The sequence below is a fragment of the Corella eumyota genome, chromosome 6 (genome assembly GCF_963082875.1).
Source record: "Corella eumyota chromosome 6, kaCorEumy4.1, whole genome shotgun sequence".
NCBI lineage: Eukaryota > Metazoa > Chordata > Ascidiacea > Phlebobranchia > Corellidae > Corella > Corella eumyota.
In genome coordinates, this window is record NC_137495.1 from 7,503,473 (window position 1) to 7,519,192 (window position 15,720).

The following is a 15,720-nucleotide window of genomic DNA, read 5'->3' on the forward strand; positions in this document are numbered from 1 at the left end:
GCTGTACAAATAGGTGTTTTAAAATGTAACGGTCTATGGGACACCCTAACAATTTATCAATGTAAATTATGTCTTACCATACTGTAAACAAGCAATATAATAAGACCTACAGAATAGTGGAAACTAGACAGCATGAAAATGGGTACACCCTCTACAAAATAATCACCAAGGTAATATTGATAATTTTTTAGTCTAAATAAAAATGTGATTTTAAAATAAGAGCATTTTTGAATATGCGATAAGTAATTTTGCACTAATATATAAATGATAATTTTTGACTTTGTTTAGAGGTATATTTTTGTAGTAATACTGTTATTGATAACTAGGCAGTTAGTTTTTAAATTAAAATAATGTTTTTTTTTATTTTACAATATGTAATTATGTGCCACTTTTGCCTTAAGTCACTGGTTATAATTGTCTTTTTTGTATTTTTAGGAGTTTATTGCATCTCAGTCACTAGATTGTATAACAGAGGTAAGTGATAAATTTTTGTAGGAATCTCTTTTTAAGAAATTGCTCACTAATAGCTTACGTAACACTACATGATGTCCTGGGTTTACTTTCTATTGCTTTAATGTTGTAGATTAAGATTTTGCTTTTCATTTGAACTGTGCAGTTAGCATTTCTACTATAAGGATAAATGTAAAAAATCGATAGGGAGTAGTGGACGTCAATTATTAAACTTTCAAAATAAATAAAACTGCCATTTGCGGTGCACAGGTGAATTATCGCAAAGCAAATGATAGTTGAGGGTTGCTGACTGTAGGACAGGAAATCACCTAGTAAATAATAACTGTACCTTAAATTTGTATTTATGTTTAGTATTTTATATGGAAGAGATACAACGATTTTAAAGCATTACATGGAGGTTTATTTAGAATCCACAGAGAACTTTATTTGCCTGGCAAGTTTCCAGGATTTATTAAACCTAAGATTTTTGGTATGTAAAGATATTTTTCTTATACAGCCTGTTTATAGTAGTTCAACAAACAAAATTGCTGGAAAATTTGGAAGCATCAATCAAAAATATTTGTTTACTTACAGCTTTTTAAAAATAGCTTTGATCAAAGGTTTAAAATGATTTAAGATTTATTTTATTTTGTGTATATATATTTAAAAATTATTTTTATTTTCTAAAGGGGTCGACTTTATGACCTAAACGTTAAGTTACATTAGTTACCCTGACCCAGTCTTAGTTGCCTTCAGCAGTTTAGAATATTATAGATCATAATTGCTAAATAACTGCTGATTAACATTTAGCTCAGCAGGAGTTGATAATGTTTATAGTGCCTTACTTAAAGGTGCTACAGCATGAAAGCAGTGGGGATCGAACCCAGGATGTAGTAATACCCAGTTTTTTAACCGCTACACCATGCTGCTTGTTTTTCTTAAATTTCATGTTTATATTTTTAAAGGTCGTTTTGACAGTGCTGTTGTAAATGAACGAAGAAAATGTGCGCAAGAATTATTGGATTTCGCTTGTCAGCATAAACCCCTTTATTTATCTAATATATTTAAGCAATTTTTTCAGGTAAGCATGAACTATATTAAAAAACTTAACTTTTTACCTGTATTTGGTTTAAATAATATGAATGCTTTTATAAAAAAAGAGCATTGAAATAATTACCCAAATTAAATTTTAAACCAATACCCGGTTCTTTTGTTTACTAAACCGCTTTAGATTTTAATATGGGCATATAGTTAAATTAATGTTTTTAAAAATACCAACTATTTATACTTAAAATGGTTTGGACACTAAGCCTTACAACATAGTCCTGGGTTTAATTTTCACTGCTTCCATGCTATAGCAGCTTTAACTAAGGCACTATTATTAGGCAATTATGATCAGTCCCATTCTAAATTGTGCAAGTCAGGCTGCAAAGTCTGCCTTTCCACAAAGATGTAAAAGTCTTAAATTAAATCTATTTTTTTATTTTTAAAGGGTAGCAAACGTATGAAAGAAAACAGTGAGCTAAACAAACTTAAACTTCAACCCATGTTGCCTCATACCGAACCTATAAAGCAAGCAGGTAATTTTGCAGGCTTTAATTATTAATGTAATTTTGCCCTGGGCTAGTTCTTTACATAATTCAAATGTCATTTAAACCAACATAATGTTATTGATGTGTTTTATCAGTATTTGTTTAAATGGGTGATGTGGTTAGGTCTGTTTGTTATATATAAATGTCAAAGATAAATAAATACAATATTGCAAGCAGTTTAATATAAGTAGGGCAATAATAAAGAATTATATCATATATTCTAATGTATTAAAACAGTGGTCAGAATTGGTAAATGTGTCTAAAGCACAAGTATATATTATAAGGAATTACTATAAAATTTTTTTGGATAAAAATTTTTTTAAAAAATATATATGAGTCTGGCAGCGTGGTGTAGTGGTTAGAACACTTGCTACACCACACATGAGGTCGTGGGTTCAATCCCCACTGATCTCATGCTGTAGCGCCCTTGAGTAAGGCGCTATAAACGGTACGAACTTTTGCTGAGCTAGCACTTAATCAGCAGCATAATTATCAGGCAATTATAATCTATAATATCCCAAACTGGCAAAGGCAACTCGAGACTGGGTCGGAGTAACTGATGTTACTCTATGTTTAAGTCGCGCATTCGACTTTCCCACATCGAGAATAAAGATATATACAAAAAAATTTTTAAATTTTATTCTGTGAAAATTATTGTCTGTAATTTTTTCTGTAGATTCTACAAAAGCTAGTACTTCGCATAATGTGTTAAACCAGTCAGATTTACAGATGTTTGACCCATGCCTTAACACTACAGGTAATCTAGTTTGTATTTATTATTAATTAAGTTCATAGTTAACAAATAGAGATAGCAATAGAAAAAATAATAATTACCTTATTAGAAAAAACTATTAGAGTTTAAATGGTTGCAAAAAGATTTGGGTCCTAAGAAGATCCGGCCTGAAGAAAGATTCTAAACTAACATATATATATATTTATCGTAACAAATGATTAAAAATTTTTTAAGTATTATACTTTTTGCTAAATTTTATTTTAAATATCAGTAAAATATAGTCTTATGCTGAAATTATAAACAGGAGTTTCGTTGCCGACTCCCAGCTATTATTTTGCAGGCCCAATCTTCTTACCGTCGTTTTTTCTGGTTCTAGTTTAAATACTGTAACAAAATTATAATTTCAGCTAAAGTTAGGACGACTATTTATTTTTCATGGTATAAAAGATTATTTGGTTGTCGTTATTTTTTTAAATTTAAATTTTTTTTGAAGTTTTAAATTTTATGTACACACAAAATTGTAACAAAGACTACCTGTTAATATCCTGCTAATCTATTTATATAATCTCCCAAATCTTTTATTGTTTTAACTAGTCCACAGTGTGACACCTTTGTTATCAAAACAATGTCCAAACAATGCCCTATAACACATAAGTCCATGTTTTTTTAGAGTGTACATATAACTTTTTTCTAGCCTTCTCTTTTTTGGCCCAAGTGGCCTCATTATGTTACAATGTTATTGATTATTATGCCCTTAATGGTTTACACTAAGATAAGTGCAAATATAGGCTACTAAATTGATGGCTGTATTGGCTAATAAAAGTTTATAGAAAAAGCATTATTAAATAGATTTATAGGACTGAAAAAAGTTATATATTTATATTTTTTTTAAATAAGCAAATATTTTACTGTTTTGATAAAGATATACAGTTTTTTATGTAAAAAATTAGGCTAAATTATTAAAAATTGTTTTTAAGCTATGCATTTAAAACTGGTTTAATTATCGATATAAAAAAAAACGGTAAAATTTATGTGTAAATTTTTAGACGATTCTTCAGCAGAATTTATTCAAAATGAGTGGTTAGCCGTTGTTCGTGACTCATCAAAATTTCAAAAATCAGAAGAAATCGAAATCCCCAATCCAGTACAAAAAAAACAAAAAGATGACAATAAAAACAGTGTTTCCGACTCAATTTTAAATGAATTCCTTCCCAGCACTGAACATGTTAAAGAAGAAAACACATCTGACAACCCTGACATTTTAAACTCTGAGTTAGAGGACTTAAGAATCAGCGTTTCCGATTTAGAAATGGCTTCGTATCATTCTGTCTCTTGTACGTTACAAAATGAAATTGGAAGACAGTATAATCAAGATGTAGACTCTATATATACAAAACCATTAACCCTTTTACCTAGTTCTGGGAACTTAATAAGTAAAAACGATACTGAAGATGACCTAAATGCGTTATTACCTGAAAAAAGTCTAAGCGAACTTGATACTAATAAAGGTGATAATTTTATTGATAATTCCGAACTGTATGGTGCTAAATTAAACGGCGATAATCAAAATTCAAAAGAAGAACATAGGAAATCTTCGAAAGCAAGAGCCTATTTAAACCAGGTAATTAAAAAGCTAATTATTTTATTTCGACTGTCTTAACTAATCTCAAATTACTAATTTAATTTAAATACAATACTAATTTTGTATTTTTATTGGATCAGCAATTTTTAGTATACAAAGTTATTTTTTTTGGATCACTTGTATTTCAGAGTTCTTTAACGAATCTTCGTACTTTATGTTCCTAGTTAATTCTCTTTCGTTCTTAACAGTCTCGCTAATACTCTCTGATATTTTACTGTCTTTATTAGTTCTTTCCCATACTTTTTAATCTTCAATTATTCTCTTTCGTAATTTACTTTTATCCTCAATTTTTTTTCATACCTTAAGCCCCTAATTTCTTTCATGGTTCGTGAAGTACTACCAGCGTGATGTAGTAGTCGTCGCAATTGCTACATTACATAAGTAATGGGTTCAATCCCCACTGCTCTCATGCTGTAGCGTTCTTAAAAGTAAGGCGCTATAAACGGTATAAACTCCTGCTGAGCCAGTACTTAATCAGCAGCGTAATTATCAGGCAATTATATTTTATAAAGTCTCAAACAGCCAAAGGCAACTCAAGCCTGGATTGGGGAAACTAATGTTACTCTATGTTTAGGTCCTGTAGTCGACCTTTCCACATCAAGGATAAATATAAATAAAAAAAAGTAATAATTAGTTATTTTTAAATTTAGTTGTTAGAAAGAAAGCGTTTGCCTTCTGAATCTGAATCCAACCCTACCAAAGAACAAGAAATGAAACCATCCTCTCTTACTAACACAAACATAAAAGATCAACAGTTGAGATCGATCCAGAAAAATGGCAGCCCACTAAGTAATTCAACTGGGTCCCAAAATTTTAATAATATTCGTCGATCTAGTTTGCCCGATCGACAGTCTGAACTTAAAACCTCAAGTTTGATGGATTTAAAAAGATTCTTCTTGGACAATCTGGATGACGAAGAAAGGTAAAACATTAATTTTTAAATTTTTAATGTTTATATATTCTCGATGTGGGAAAGGTCAACTTCACGACCTAAACATAGAGTAACATCAGTTACCCAGACCTAGTTTGAGTTGCCTATGGCAGGGGCATTCCAGCATGAAAGCAGTAGGGTACGAACTTATGACCTTATGTAGTGAAGCTAAGTTCTAACTACTACAATAGCTGTCATTTTGTACAGTCTCTTATTTTTTTTTTTTTTTACAAAACTTTTAAAATCAAGGAATATACCTTTAGCCCATTAGTTTCACTATTTAATATTACAATACAATTGTATTATTTTAATTTAATGTATTGTTTGATACATGGTAAAGTTATGGACAAAAAATGTTGGTCTTCCTATGAAACAATTAACTTACATTTATTAGTTTTAGTTTTTAGCACCTTTTTGCTATTTAAATGTTGTGGGTCTAAAAACAAAATAATTTATATTTATTCTAACCTAATAAAGCTTAGTGGGTTATATGCATACATTTGTATGTACAATTTAAAGGCCTACAAAATATTAAAAAATTGTCGTTCGGGGTGCGTGGGTAAATTTTCCTGATTCATGGTCAAATATTAAGTGCGATCATGTTTCGGCAGTTGAAATGCACTCTATAAGACATTTTATTGACTAGTTCATCTAACTATAAATTTTTGTTTTGTTTAGAGGTCTGTATTTGGTAGATGCTGCACACCAAATTTCAGCAGCCCACAATGCTATGAGCATAGAACAATACCAGACCGCTTTTTCATGTTATAAGTTGGCTATCAATATCCTATTACAAGGTGTACAAGGTAAGAGTTTATTTAAATTAAATGAACCAAACTAGCTGGAACACTATCTACATTTGGTTAAAAAATGTTTTGTATATACCTTATTTTACCGGCAGCGTAGTGTAGTAGTTAGAACAATTGCTACACTACATGAGGTTGTGGGTTCGATCTCCACTGCTCTCGTGCTGGAGCGGCCTTAAGTAAGGCGATATGAACAATATTACCTCCTGCTGAGCCAGCACTTAATAAGCAGCTTAATTAATGTCAATAACAATTAATAATATCCCAAACTGTCAAAGGCGGCCTGAGACTGGGTCGGGGTAATGAAAGTTACTTTATGTTTAGGTTGTGAAGTCAATATTTTCACATCAAGAATAAATTTATAAAGATAAAAAAATATTTTAGTGCATAAAATTATTTTTTTTTTATTGCAGGTGATACTGATGAATTTCGTATTCAAGCAGTTAGAAGAAAGACCTCAAAATACCTGAAAAAGGCTGAAGAAATTCACGAAAATTACCTAAAAACTATGCTTAACAGTTCTGCGTTATGGAAGGTATGTTGTGAAGTTGCATTTTTTGGCAATTTTTTAAGAAAAAGTTTTCAATGCTGTTGTTTCAATTTAGGGTCGCTTTCTGCTAGATTTTAACAAGCGTTTTTAATGGCTATAATCTTTATTAAAAACAGTTCACTTGTAAAATAGAAGAGTGTAATATTTAAAAGCATTTAAAGTAGAATTAATCTCACTAAAAAAAACACAAGCCTCGTAATATAATAAATTCTGGCCCAAATGTAATACTTATGTGTATTAAAAAAAAAAAAATTTTTTAATTTTTTTAACCAGAACGATCAAACTCCGTCATCAAGCGCCAACAACTTCGACGAAAACGACTTCGGACGCAAAAGAAGCTCCTCCAACGACCGCGTGGCAGGTATTCGTGACACAAATCTTTCTCCTCTTCCACTCATACCAAGTCCTCGACACACCTCGAAGGATTTGCTCAACTACAAAGTTTTGGGCATAACTGGAAAAGTATTGCTAGTACTAGATACCACATCTTCAAAGGCATTTGTTATTAAGGTAAGACTGTGTTAATACATGTGTGTTAATAATTTCAAGATGACTATATATTAAATCAGATATACACTACTTTTATGCTGTAGTGCCTTTAAGTAAGGCGCTATAAACGATATAAACTACTGCTTAACCAAAGTAATCAGCAGTTAAACTATGGGGCAATTATAATTTATAATATCCCCAAACTGCCAGAGGCAACTCGAGACTGGGTCTGGGTAAATGATGTTACTCTATGTTTAGGTTGTTAAGTCGACCTTCCATCATTAAGGATAAAAAATACAAAAAATAACTCTTTAAGGCCTCTAAATAACTGACATCTCATAAAAATGGAAAGAGATAACATTTTATTTATTAAAGCTGACTTTAGTATTCTTGTATAAGTTTTTCTTCTTTTTAGATTTTAAGAAAGTCAACTCGCAAGAGTAATAGAATAAAGAAAGCTGTGATACCAACCAACGTACCTTTTATGGTCAAACTTCATCGCTTTTTCAGCACTGAAACTTCCATTTATTTGGTACTGGAACATGCACAGGGTGAGATGTAATTGTCATACAAATTTTTTCTTGATGTGGGAACCCGCAACCTAAACATAGAAAAACAACTCATGCTGTAGTGCTTTTAAAAGCGCTATAAACAGTATAAACTTCTGCTGAGCCAGCACTTAATCAACAGTATAATTATCAGGCAACTATAATTTATAATATCCCAAACTGTAGTAACTAATATTACTCTATGTTTAAGTCGCGCATTCGACTTTCCCACATCCAGGATAAATTATATATACAAAAAAAATCGATTGACCTGACCCAGTCTCGGGTGAACTTTGGCAGTTAGGAATATTATAGATTATAATTGCCCAGTATTTATGCTGCTGATTAAATGTTGGCTCAGCAGAAGTTCATATCGTTTATGGCACCTTAAGGGGACTACAGCATGAGAGCAATGGGGATTTAGCTGTATTCAATGATATTTAAATATGCATGTACTTGGAATAAATGTTCATGAAATTTTTTTTAAGGTGGTAAGCTGTGGGACAACTTGTCTAATTTCATGACGCAGGAGGCTATAAATACAGACACAAATACAAATTTAACTTCAAAGCAAAATCAAACTCCAAAACCCATGCAATTAGATAACTTAGTTAAAACCAATATAGAGCAATCAACACCGATAAAATCAAAAACTGACAAAGCAAAAATCTCAGAAAATCCTAATAATCCAGATATGGAAGCTATACCAACAGATACAATCGATAAAAATAAAAATAGTGAAGCCAGCAATGCTCACAGGACACTGAAATCGACTTGGTCGTTTCTAAGCGAGGACGACACTTTCGTCGAACAAGAGTTACCGGCAGACGACAACTCGAGTTTAGAAATTGTCGTAACGCCAGAGCAGAGTACCACGCCGCATTTGTTTACTATAGACAGTGTGAGCACGATAAGCGACGGCGAAAACGATTTGCAATTCGATATATCAGACTCAAGTCAATTTAAAGGAGTTTCGAAAAAGAATTTAGATTCTCGAAGGATGTCTGATGACGCAAACCAAATCAAAGTCACAAATAAACCCGATAACGAAAAATTTGAGTCTGAGCTCTTGAGCGAGCAAGACCTGTCTGCTGTGTTTTGCGAAAACGGGCGCAATCGGACTTTTACCGACTCTCCCTCTCCGCAGTCGCTGCACCCCCCATCGGGTGGCGCCATAAGCCCGTCCCTTGCTCATTTGAATATTGGGGAATCCCCCAGCTTGTCAGTGGCAAGCAGCATGGAAGGAGATGAAGTGATAATGGAACAAAATTTGGGTGAAAATCCGGACCCGAAGAACTTGATCCCAGTCGAGAGGAAGATTAACGAGCACGGCATCTCCACTGCGGACCCGTCTCTTATTTTCCGCTCAGTTTCTAAATGTTCGCGCTCGAAATCGACTTCGAGTTTTACGGAAAATCTCGGAAACGCTGGCGAGGATTTAAATTCAGTTTTTGAAGCGGTTAATAATGTTGATAACAATGCTGAAGAAAAAACTTCTTCTGACAAAACCGAGGAGAATTCTGCATTCAAAGTGTTTGAAAATATGGAAAAGAACATCTCAAGAACTTACAGGTAACTTTACTACATGAGTTCCTGGGTTCGATCCTTTCTGCTCTCATGCTGTAGCGCCCTTGAGTAAGGCGCTATAAACGGTATGAACTTCTGCTAAGCCAATACTTTATCAGCAGCTTATAATTAGTAAACAAATATAATTTATAATATCCACAACTGCCAAGGCAACTTGGGACTGGGTCCGGGAAACTTGTGTTACTTTATGTTTGGGTCGTGAAGTCGACCTTCCTACAGCAAGGAAAAATATATCAAGAAAATCCAATGTTTTAATTTTTTTGCAATCCTAAATTACAACATTTGATTTTTTACAAATATTTTTTAAACTAATTTAAGATTTTTTATTGTATACAGAATACCTGAATCCTGTGTTAAAAGATGGGGAGCTCAGCTGATTATAGCAATAGGAACACTACACAGTGTTGGGATATTATGTCGAAATTTGTCTCCTGATAACATTCTTCTGGATGCTAATGGTTTGTTATTAATACTAGCCTAATATATTAAAACAATTAAAGTTTTACCGGCAGCATGGTTTAGTGATTACAACACTTGGCTTAACAACATAAGGTCATTGGTTCAATTCCCACTATTTCATTTTCTGCCGAGCCTAAAACCATTAGCAGACTAATGGTTAAATATTTTGCAAAATGTTTTAATAAACATTATAACTGCCTAAAGCAACACCAGATGAGTACCTGGGTTCGATCCCGTTTGCTCTCATGTTGTAGCGCACTATGAGCTCCTGTTAAGCCAACATTTGATCAGCAGATTAATTAATGGGCAATTATAATTTCTAATATCATAAACTTCCAAGACTGGGTCGGGGTAACTGATGTTACTCTATGTTCAGGTCATGAAGTCGATCTTCTAACATCGAAAGTATAAGAAATATAAGAAAAAATATATATATACACAAAAAAAATGTCATTTATGTTGTATTTAAATAAATTAAGATATGTTAATTTTCTTTAGGCAATATTCGGCTTACCTATTTTGGCAAATGGAAGCAAGTCGAGTTATCCTCGAGTTGTGTTCCACGATCCAACAACCTTTATTCTGCACCTGAAACTACAAGCGTGACCTTGAAGAAGACCGAGGCCTGTGATTGGTGGAGCTTAGGGGCGTTGCTCTATGAATTATTGGTTGGAAAAGTAAGTGTAAAAGTGACAGTTTGTTTTTCTTTTCTTGCAGTTTTTTTAAATCAATTTTTTAATGTTATGGCATATTTTTTATGTTGACTGGTTTGCAACTAAAAAGTTTTAAAGTACTAAAATTCTGACTTTTTGCAGTAACAAAATTGTTTGTATCTTGTTTTAAGTTTTGGGTTTTTGGGTTTGAGTAATCTAGTTTTTGGGTTTGAGGTTTTTGGGTTTGAGTAATCTAGTTAAAAAGCCCGCTTCACAGTCATTATTTTATTGTCGCAATGTCGCAACTTTTATCTAATAAAACCCACGATAATTTACCCAAAAAATCCTGTTTTTTTTAATTTTGTAGGCCTATATATTGGACATTCATTTATATATATATATATATATATATATATGTTATACACTAAGCTCCATTCATTATATATAGATTTTACCATAAATGCCCGAATGTTAATAGTTAAGACTTAGAATCTTTCCTGTTCATTTGTGAATTGCATATTGCCTTACTTTCTTATTTTATTCACATTTTTTCATTTTTTTAGCCACTGCATGTACAGCACCCTTCTGGTATCGGCACCCACTCTGTTTTACACTTACCCGATTTCGTTTCGCAAGAAGCCAAGTCACTATTAAGAGACTTGCTCCAATTTTATCCCAACCAAAGATTGGGTAACGGGGTAAGGGGTCTTGACGACCTGATGGGTCACCCCTTTTTTACAGACGTTAATTGGGATAAACTTATAGATAATTACAGCGAAACTTAGCTAAAAATATTTTGCTTTAAAAATTTTGGGGTTTTTGTATTGCATTCATATCACTGCTATATTCCTAAGTTGTGCATTATTTTTAATGGGGTTAGAGTCTTAATAAGAAGATTTTATTGCTTGAATTTTATATAGGGTTTGATATTTTCAATTTTTGTGGTTAGAATTATGTTTAAAATAATTCATTGGTGGTATAGTAGCAGAGTGTGCATTTTTTTCTGAAGTGAAAGCAATTGTTAGACGAATTTTTCCATTTTTTTCCTTTTTTGAAGTACAAATTTAACTTATACTGCCCTTTCAAAATACATGTTTTTGCATTTATTTATTTTTTAATTTATTAATTCTTGAATTGATTTAAAATAAATAGTGTATAAGTTTAATATACTAGGGGTTTTTAACTATGTTTTGTTAAAAACATTATTATTTTTTAGTTTTGCACTAGACAAATGTTTAAGTTCTTTTTGTTTGCGAGTTGCCATTCTTATGGTTTTTAAAAAATCATAAATTAAATGGTTTGATATAATACAATTTTTTCGTTGCAGAAAGTTAGCTATTTTTACCTGAATTAAAAATCACATTTATTGTCAAAAATTACCATATTTATTTATTTCCAAGCGATTTATTTTAAAGTCATGATTCCAATGTTTCCAAAAATCATTCTTTTCACATCAGACAAAAACATTTATTTTCTACAAGGATATGTTACAATGTGATATATCTATTACGCCCAGACTCAACTGTATAAAGTGATTGGATTAATTTGGCAGACATTAATCAGTGATTCCTATTGTATATGCTGTAACACTCACAAGATATGTTCAAAATGGAACTTGAAAATTTGAACTGTGTTAAATATATGACGAAAAAAACAATTGCTGTAACATATGCCAAAGCTAAACAGTGGTGAATTTTTCGAATGACGATTATGTATAAATTATGCCGGAGAAGGCGAAAAATTACGCAGAACGAACACGAGAGCCTCAGTTTAAAGACTATCACACATACAAAAAATATAATCAAAAAAATGGTAAGTACGTTTTAAACAACTTTACCAGTACTACTTTAAAAAGTGTTAGATAGTCAAAAAACTGAAGCTATTCGTGTACATTCCTACAGTTGAGACCGGTTTGCAAGTCAACTTTCATCTAAAAACGATGTAGCGACATCCTTTTCTTCCTTAAGCTCGCGAGCAGTTGCATCCATACGTTCCCTTGCCACGTCGCTGATAGAAAGATTATCGCAAATTGTATAACTGCCTTGAGCCTGTATGAAAAATTGGTTAAATTGTGTGAAAATCCATCAAAAAGAAAAAAGGATTGATTTAAAGACAATTAAATCCTTTACAAACACGAATTTTAACTGAGGTTAAGTAACCAAAAGACTTCAGTTTACCACATGAGGACCTGGGTTTAATTCCCACTGCTCTTACACTGTAGTGCCCCCTTCGAAGGTGCTATAAATGATATAAACTCCTGCTAAGCCAACACTTAATAATCAGCAGCTGAATTATTGGGCAAATATAATCTATTATATTCCTTACCGTCAAAGGCATCTTAATCCGGTTGGGGGTAACTGATGGTTGTAAATATTACCCTATAATGGATGTAAAGTTGACCTTTCCACATCAAGGATAAAAAATTATGACAAAAAAGTACTAACCGAGATATAGACTGGCATGCTGTATACAATGTTTTCAGGAATTCCGTATTTGGTGCCATCCGAATAAACTCCCATCGAAGTGAAACAACCCTCCTTTGTGCCGAAATGCCAATCTCGAATGTGGTCGCAGATGGCTTTCGCCGCTGACATGGCACTAGACAGTTTGCGTGCCGCTATGATTGCCGCACCCCTCTTTTGGACACACTGCAAAACAGGGAGATTTTTAATGGGTGTTTAAACACTTTAAAAACAAAAAAATTAAAATAAGTTGATGGAGTAACAATACAGACTGTTTTGTCTTTTGCGAATTCCGAAGACCAAAATTTCGATTTTTCTTGTGCAAATTATAGAAACTGACCAAAAATTTTTTTATTATTATTTTTTTCAAACTACTCACTGAAATAAAGTCTCCATTGATCCAAGCGTCGTCCTTGACGGCTCCGGTCACGGGAACTGCTGGCTTGTCGCCGACGGTAACCGTTGCATGAGCTACATCAGGAAACTGGGTTGAAGAATGGTTGCCCCAGATTATGACATTACGGACAGAATTATTGGACACACCAACCCGGGATGCAATCTAGAAAATGGTGTTTAGAATGGTTTAAAATGGTGTATTAAAAATAAACCACATTTTTGAAAAAATAGGTATATGCACTAAAGAGAAATGATGTTAAAAAAAAATTGTTTATTCTTGATCCAAAGTAACCTTATTGGGGTTTACCTGAGCTTGGGCACGGTTTTGATCGAGTCTCGTCATGCAAGTGAAGTTTTGCTTAGGGATCGAAGGGGCACAAGTCAAAGCGATCAAACAATTTGTGTTTGCTGGATTTCCAACAACCAAAACCTTACAAAAAATACAAAAATTTTAGCTTTTTCTTCAGGAATCGAGCTGACAAAGTTAAAAAAAAAAAAAGAAAGTCAATAAAACAACATATATAATTTAATTCACTAATTTTAAGAAGGTAAATACAAAATAGTATTTTTACAAAGAAAATTACAAATACCTTGACACTTTTCTTGGCATATTGATCGAGAGCCTTTCCTTGTTCCTTAAAGATGCCAGCATTAGCTTTCAGCAGGTCTTTTCTTTCCATGCCTTGTCGACGGGGCATAGCACCAACCAAGATGGCATAGTCAATGTTCGTGAAAGCCTCTTTCACATCAGTGGTAGCAATTACATCTAGAGATTCAAATAAAAATTGGTTAGGCATGGAGAAAATTATAGTAACTTAAAATTGTAAATTATTTAAAATCTATATTTTTTATCTATATCTTTATCCTTGATGTGGGAATGTCGAATGCGCAACCTAAACATAAAGTAACATCATTTACTTTGACCCAGTCTCAAGTTGCCTTTAGCAGTTTGGGATATTATAGATTATAATTGCCCGGTAATTATACTGCTGATTAAGTGCTGGCTCAGCAGGAGTTCATACCATTCATAGCACTTTACTCAAAGGCGCTAAAGCATGAGAGCGGTAGGGATTAAACCCAGAACCTCATGTGCGATGTAGCAAGTGTTCTTACCACTACACCACGCTGCCAGCTAAATGTAAGGATTGTAAGACATCAAAACAAAATTTCTTTTTTAAAAAGTATATTTATGGAATAAATTTTAATTATGCAATAAAAAATACATAAATGCCTATGTACAATTTGTATCTAATTACCTCTCAAACTTGGTAAAGCACAATCTTGAAGTTCCAAAACCACTCCTCCCAATGCATCTTTCATCATCGGAATATCAAGTAAAACCAAAGTGATTGGCTAAAAATATTCAAAAAACTTATAAACTGCAGTACACTCTATTAGATTATGATACAAACACATGGCTCTTGTATGTACTATTTGACTGTTTACATTTTAACGCTAACTTACAGTATCTTTTCCAAACACATCTCCGTTTGCAATTGGGAATAAAAGTGAATATGCAATTTGGCCAGCAGCTCCAGTTACCAAAACTTTTAGATTTTCAGCCTGTATAACAAAAATTATATTTTAGCACCGGTTAGCATGTGATTAGGATAACTTAAGAACGTTAGAAATAATAACAGTACACTTACCATTATGATTTTTTAAATTTTTGTCTGTTTTTAATTAAAAATTTAACAATAACCTAGTATGCTAGTGTGGTTCTAATTAGAAATTCTGGAATTCCAACAAAATAAGTTAAAACTTTAATCTAACAACACACATTTACTTTAAATGTCGTTTACAGGTTTAACTAGTCTAGTATCTGTCCTAGTGACTCTGAATAAATTTCGGCAATACCGAAATAGTAAAAGTCACAATTACTCGAATAACGCCTTCATTTTTGTCGAATAAAATTATAGCAAAGAGCACACGCCCCATAAACACGTACTTTGTTATGACACGTTCTTCGAAAAATACCGGTTTATTCACCAAGGCACTACACACATTATTTTACCCTTTCTTTACGCAATTTAACCTACAGTTTAAGCAAGCTTGCTTTATGCTGTCTATTAGCATGTGGAAAATGCCACCGTAGTGCAATGTATTATCAGGCTTAAACTTACCGGCTTTTTACCCTTGTAGAATATTGCGTTGTAAAAAACTGTGACCGCTATATGCTGTAAAATGTTACAGTCAATGGATGACATTTTTCCATAAACGACATTTTTCTTTATTTAATATGATTTGGTACAGTACAAAACCTTTGCAATGCCCATTAACTTGCAATTCGTCACTGTTTTGTTGATCCATCTAACTAGTATGAAATAACTCGAAAAATAACGCGAATCTAATTTTAACAGCACTGTATCAGGCGTTAAGCGCGTGTTATAAGCATGTTGTGTACTTTTACGTAACTAACACT

General features: G+C 32.7%; 2 protein-coding genes across 2 annotated transcripts; one reads left to right on the plus strand and one right to left on the minus strand.

Moving 5' to 3' along the window:
• The first annotated feature begins 9 nt into the window (after positions 1-9).
• On the plus strand, positions 10-11,764 carry LOC145754582 (ribosomal protein S6 kinase delta-1-like). The gene is made up of 16 exons (XM_082570658.1): positions 10-170; positions 436-474; positions 823-940; positions 1,416-1,531; positions 1,943-2,030; positions 2,719-2,799; positions 3,822-4,396; positions 5,068-5,339; positions 6,027-6,154; positions 6,568-6,689; positions 6,978-7,214; positions 7,609-7,744; positions 8,230-9,313; positions 9,665-9,786; positions 10,286-10,464; positions 11,004-11,764. The coding sequence occupies exons 1-16, from the start codon at positions 69-71 to the stop codon at positions 11,223-11,225; spliced, it is 3,621 nt and encodes a 1,206-aa protein (XP_082426784.1). The 5' UTR covers positions 10-68; the 3' UTR covers positions 11,226-11,764.
• Positions 11,765-11,800: 36 nt separating this feature from the next.
• Positions 11,801-15,242, minus strand: LOC145754586 (malate dehydrogenase, cytoplasmic-like). Its single transcript, XM_082570662.1, has 8 exons — positions 14,948-15,242; positions 14,763-14,861; positions 14,555-14,651; positions 13,889-14,064; positions 13,606-13,728; positions 13,282-13,461; positions 12,885-13,088; positions 11,801-12,488 (listed from the first exon to the last, which is right to left on the minus strand). Exons 1-8 carry the CDS (start codon positions 14,948-14,950, stop codon positions 12,360-12,362), a joined length of 1,011 nt encoding a protein of 336 aa, XP_082426788.1. The 5' UTR covers positions 14,951-15,242; the 3' UTR covers positions 11,801-12,359.
• Between the last annotated feature and the right edge of the window lie 478 nt (positions 15,243-15,720).

What these genes read in the sequence shown, in the direction of transcription:
- LOC145754586 (XM_082570662.1), bottom strand. An exon ending in ATGTGTTTGGAAAAGATACT is followed by an intron (nt 14,652 to 14,762) that starts GTAAGTTAGCGT and finishes GAATATTTTTAG; the next exon opens with CCAATCACTTTGGTTTTACT. An exon ending in TCAATGGAGACTTTATTTCA is followed by an intron (nt 13,089 to 13,281) that starts GTGAGTAGTTTG and finishes CCTGTTTTGCAG; the next exon opens with TGTGTCCAAAAGAGGGGTGC.
- LOC145754582 (XM_082570658.1), top strand. Translation starts at nt 69, where the DNA reads ATGTCTTACCATACTGTAAACAAGCAATATAATAAGACCTACAGAATA. An exon ending in GGTACTGGAACATGCACAGG is followed by an intron (nt 7,745 to 8,229) that starts GTGAGATGTAAT and finishes ATTTTTTTTAAG; the next exon opens with GTGGTAAGCTGTGGGACAAC. An exon ending in CATTCTTCTGGATGCTAATG is followed by an intron (nt 9,787 to 10,285) that starts GTTTGTTATTAA and finishes AATTTTCTTTAG; the next exon opens with GCAATATTCGGCTTACCTAT.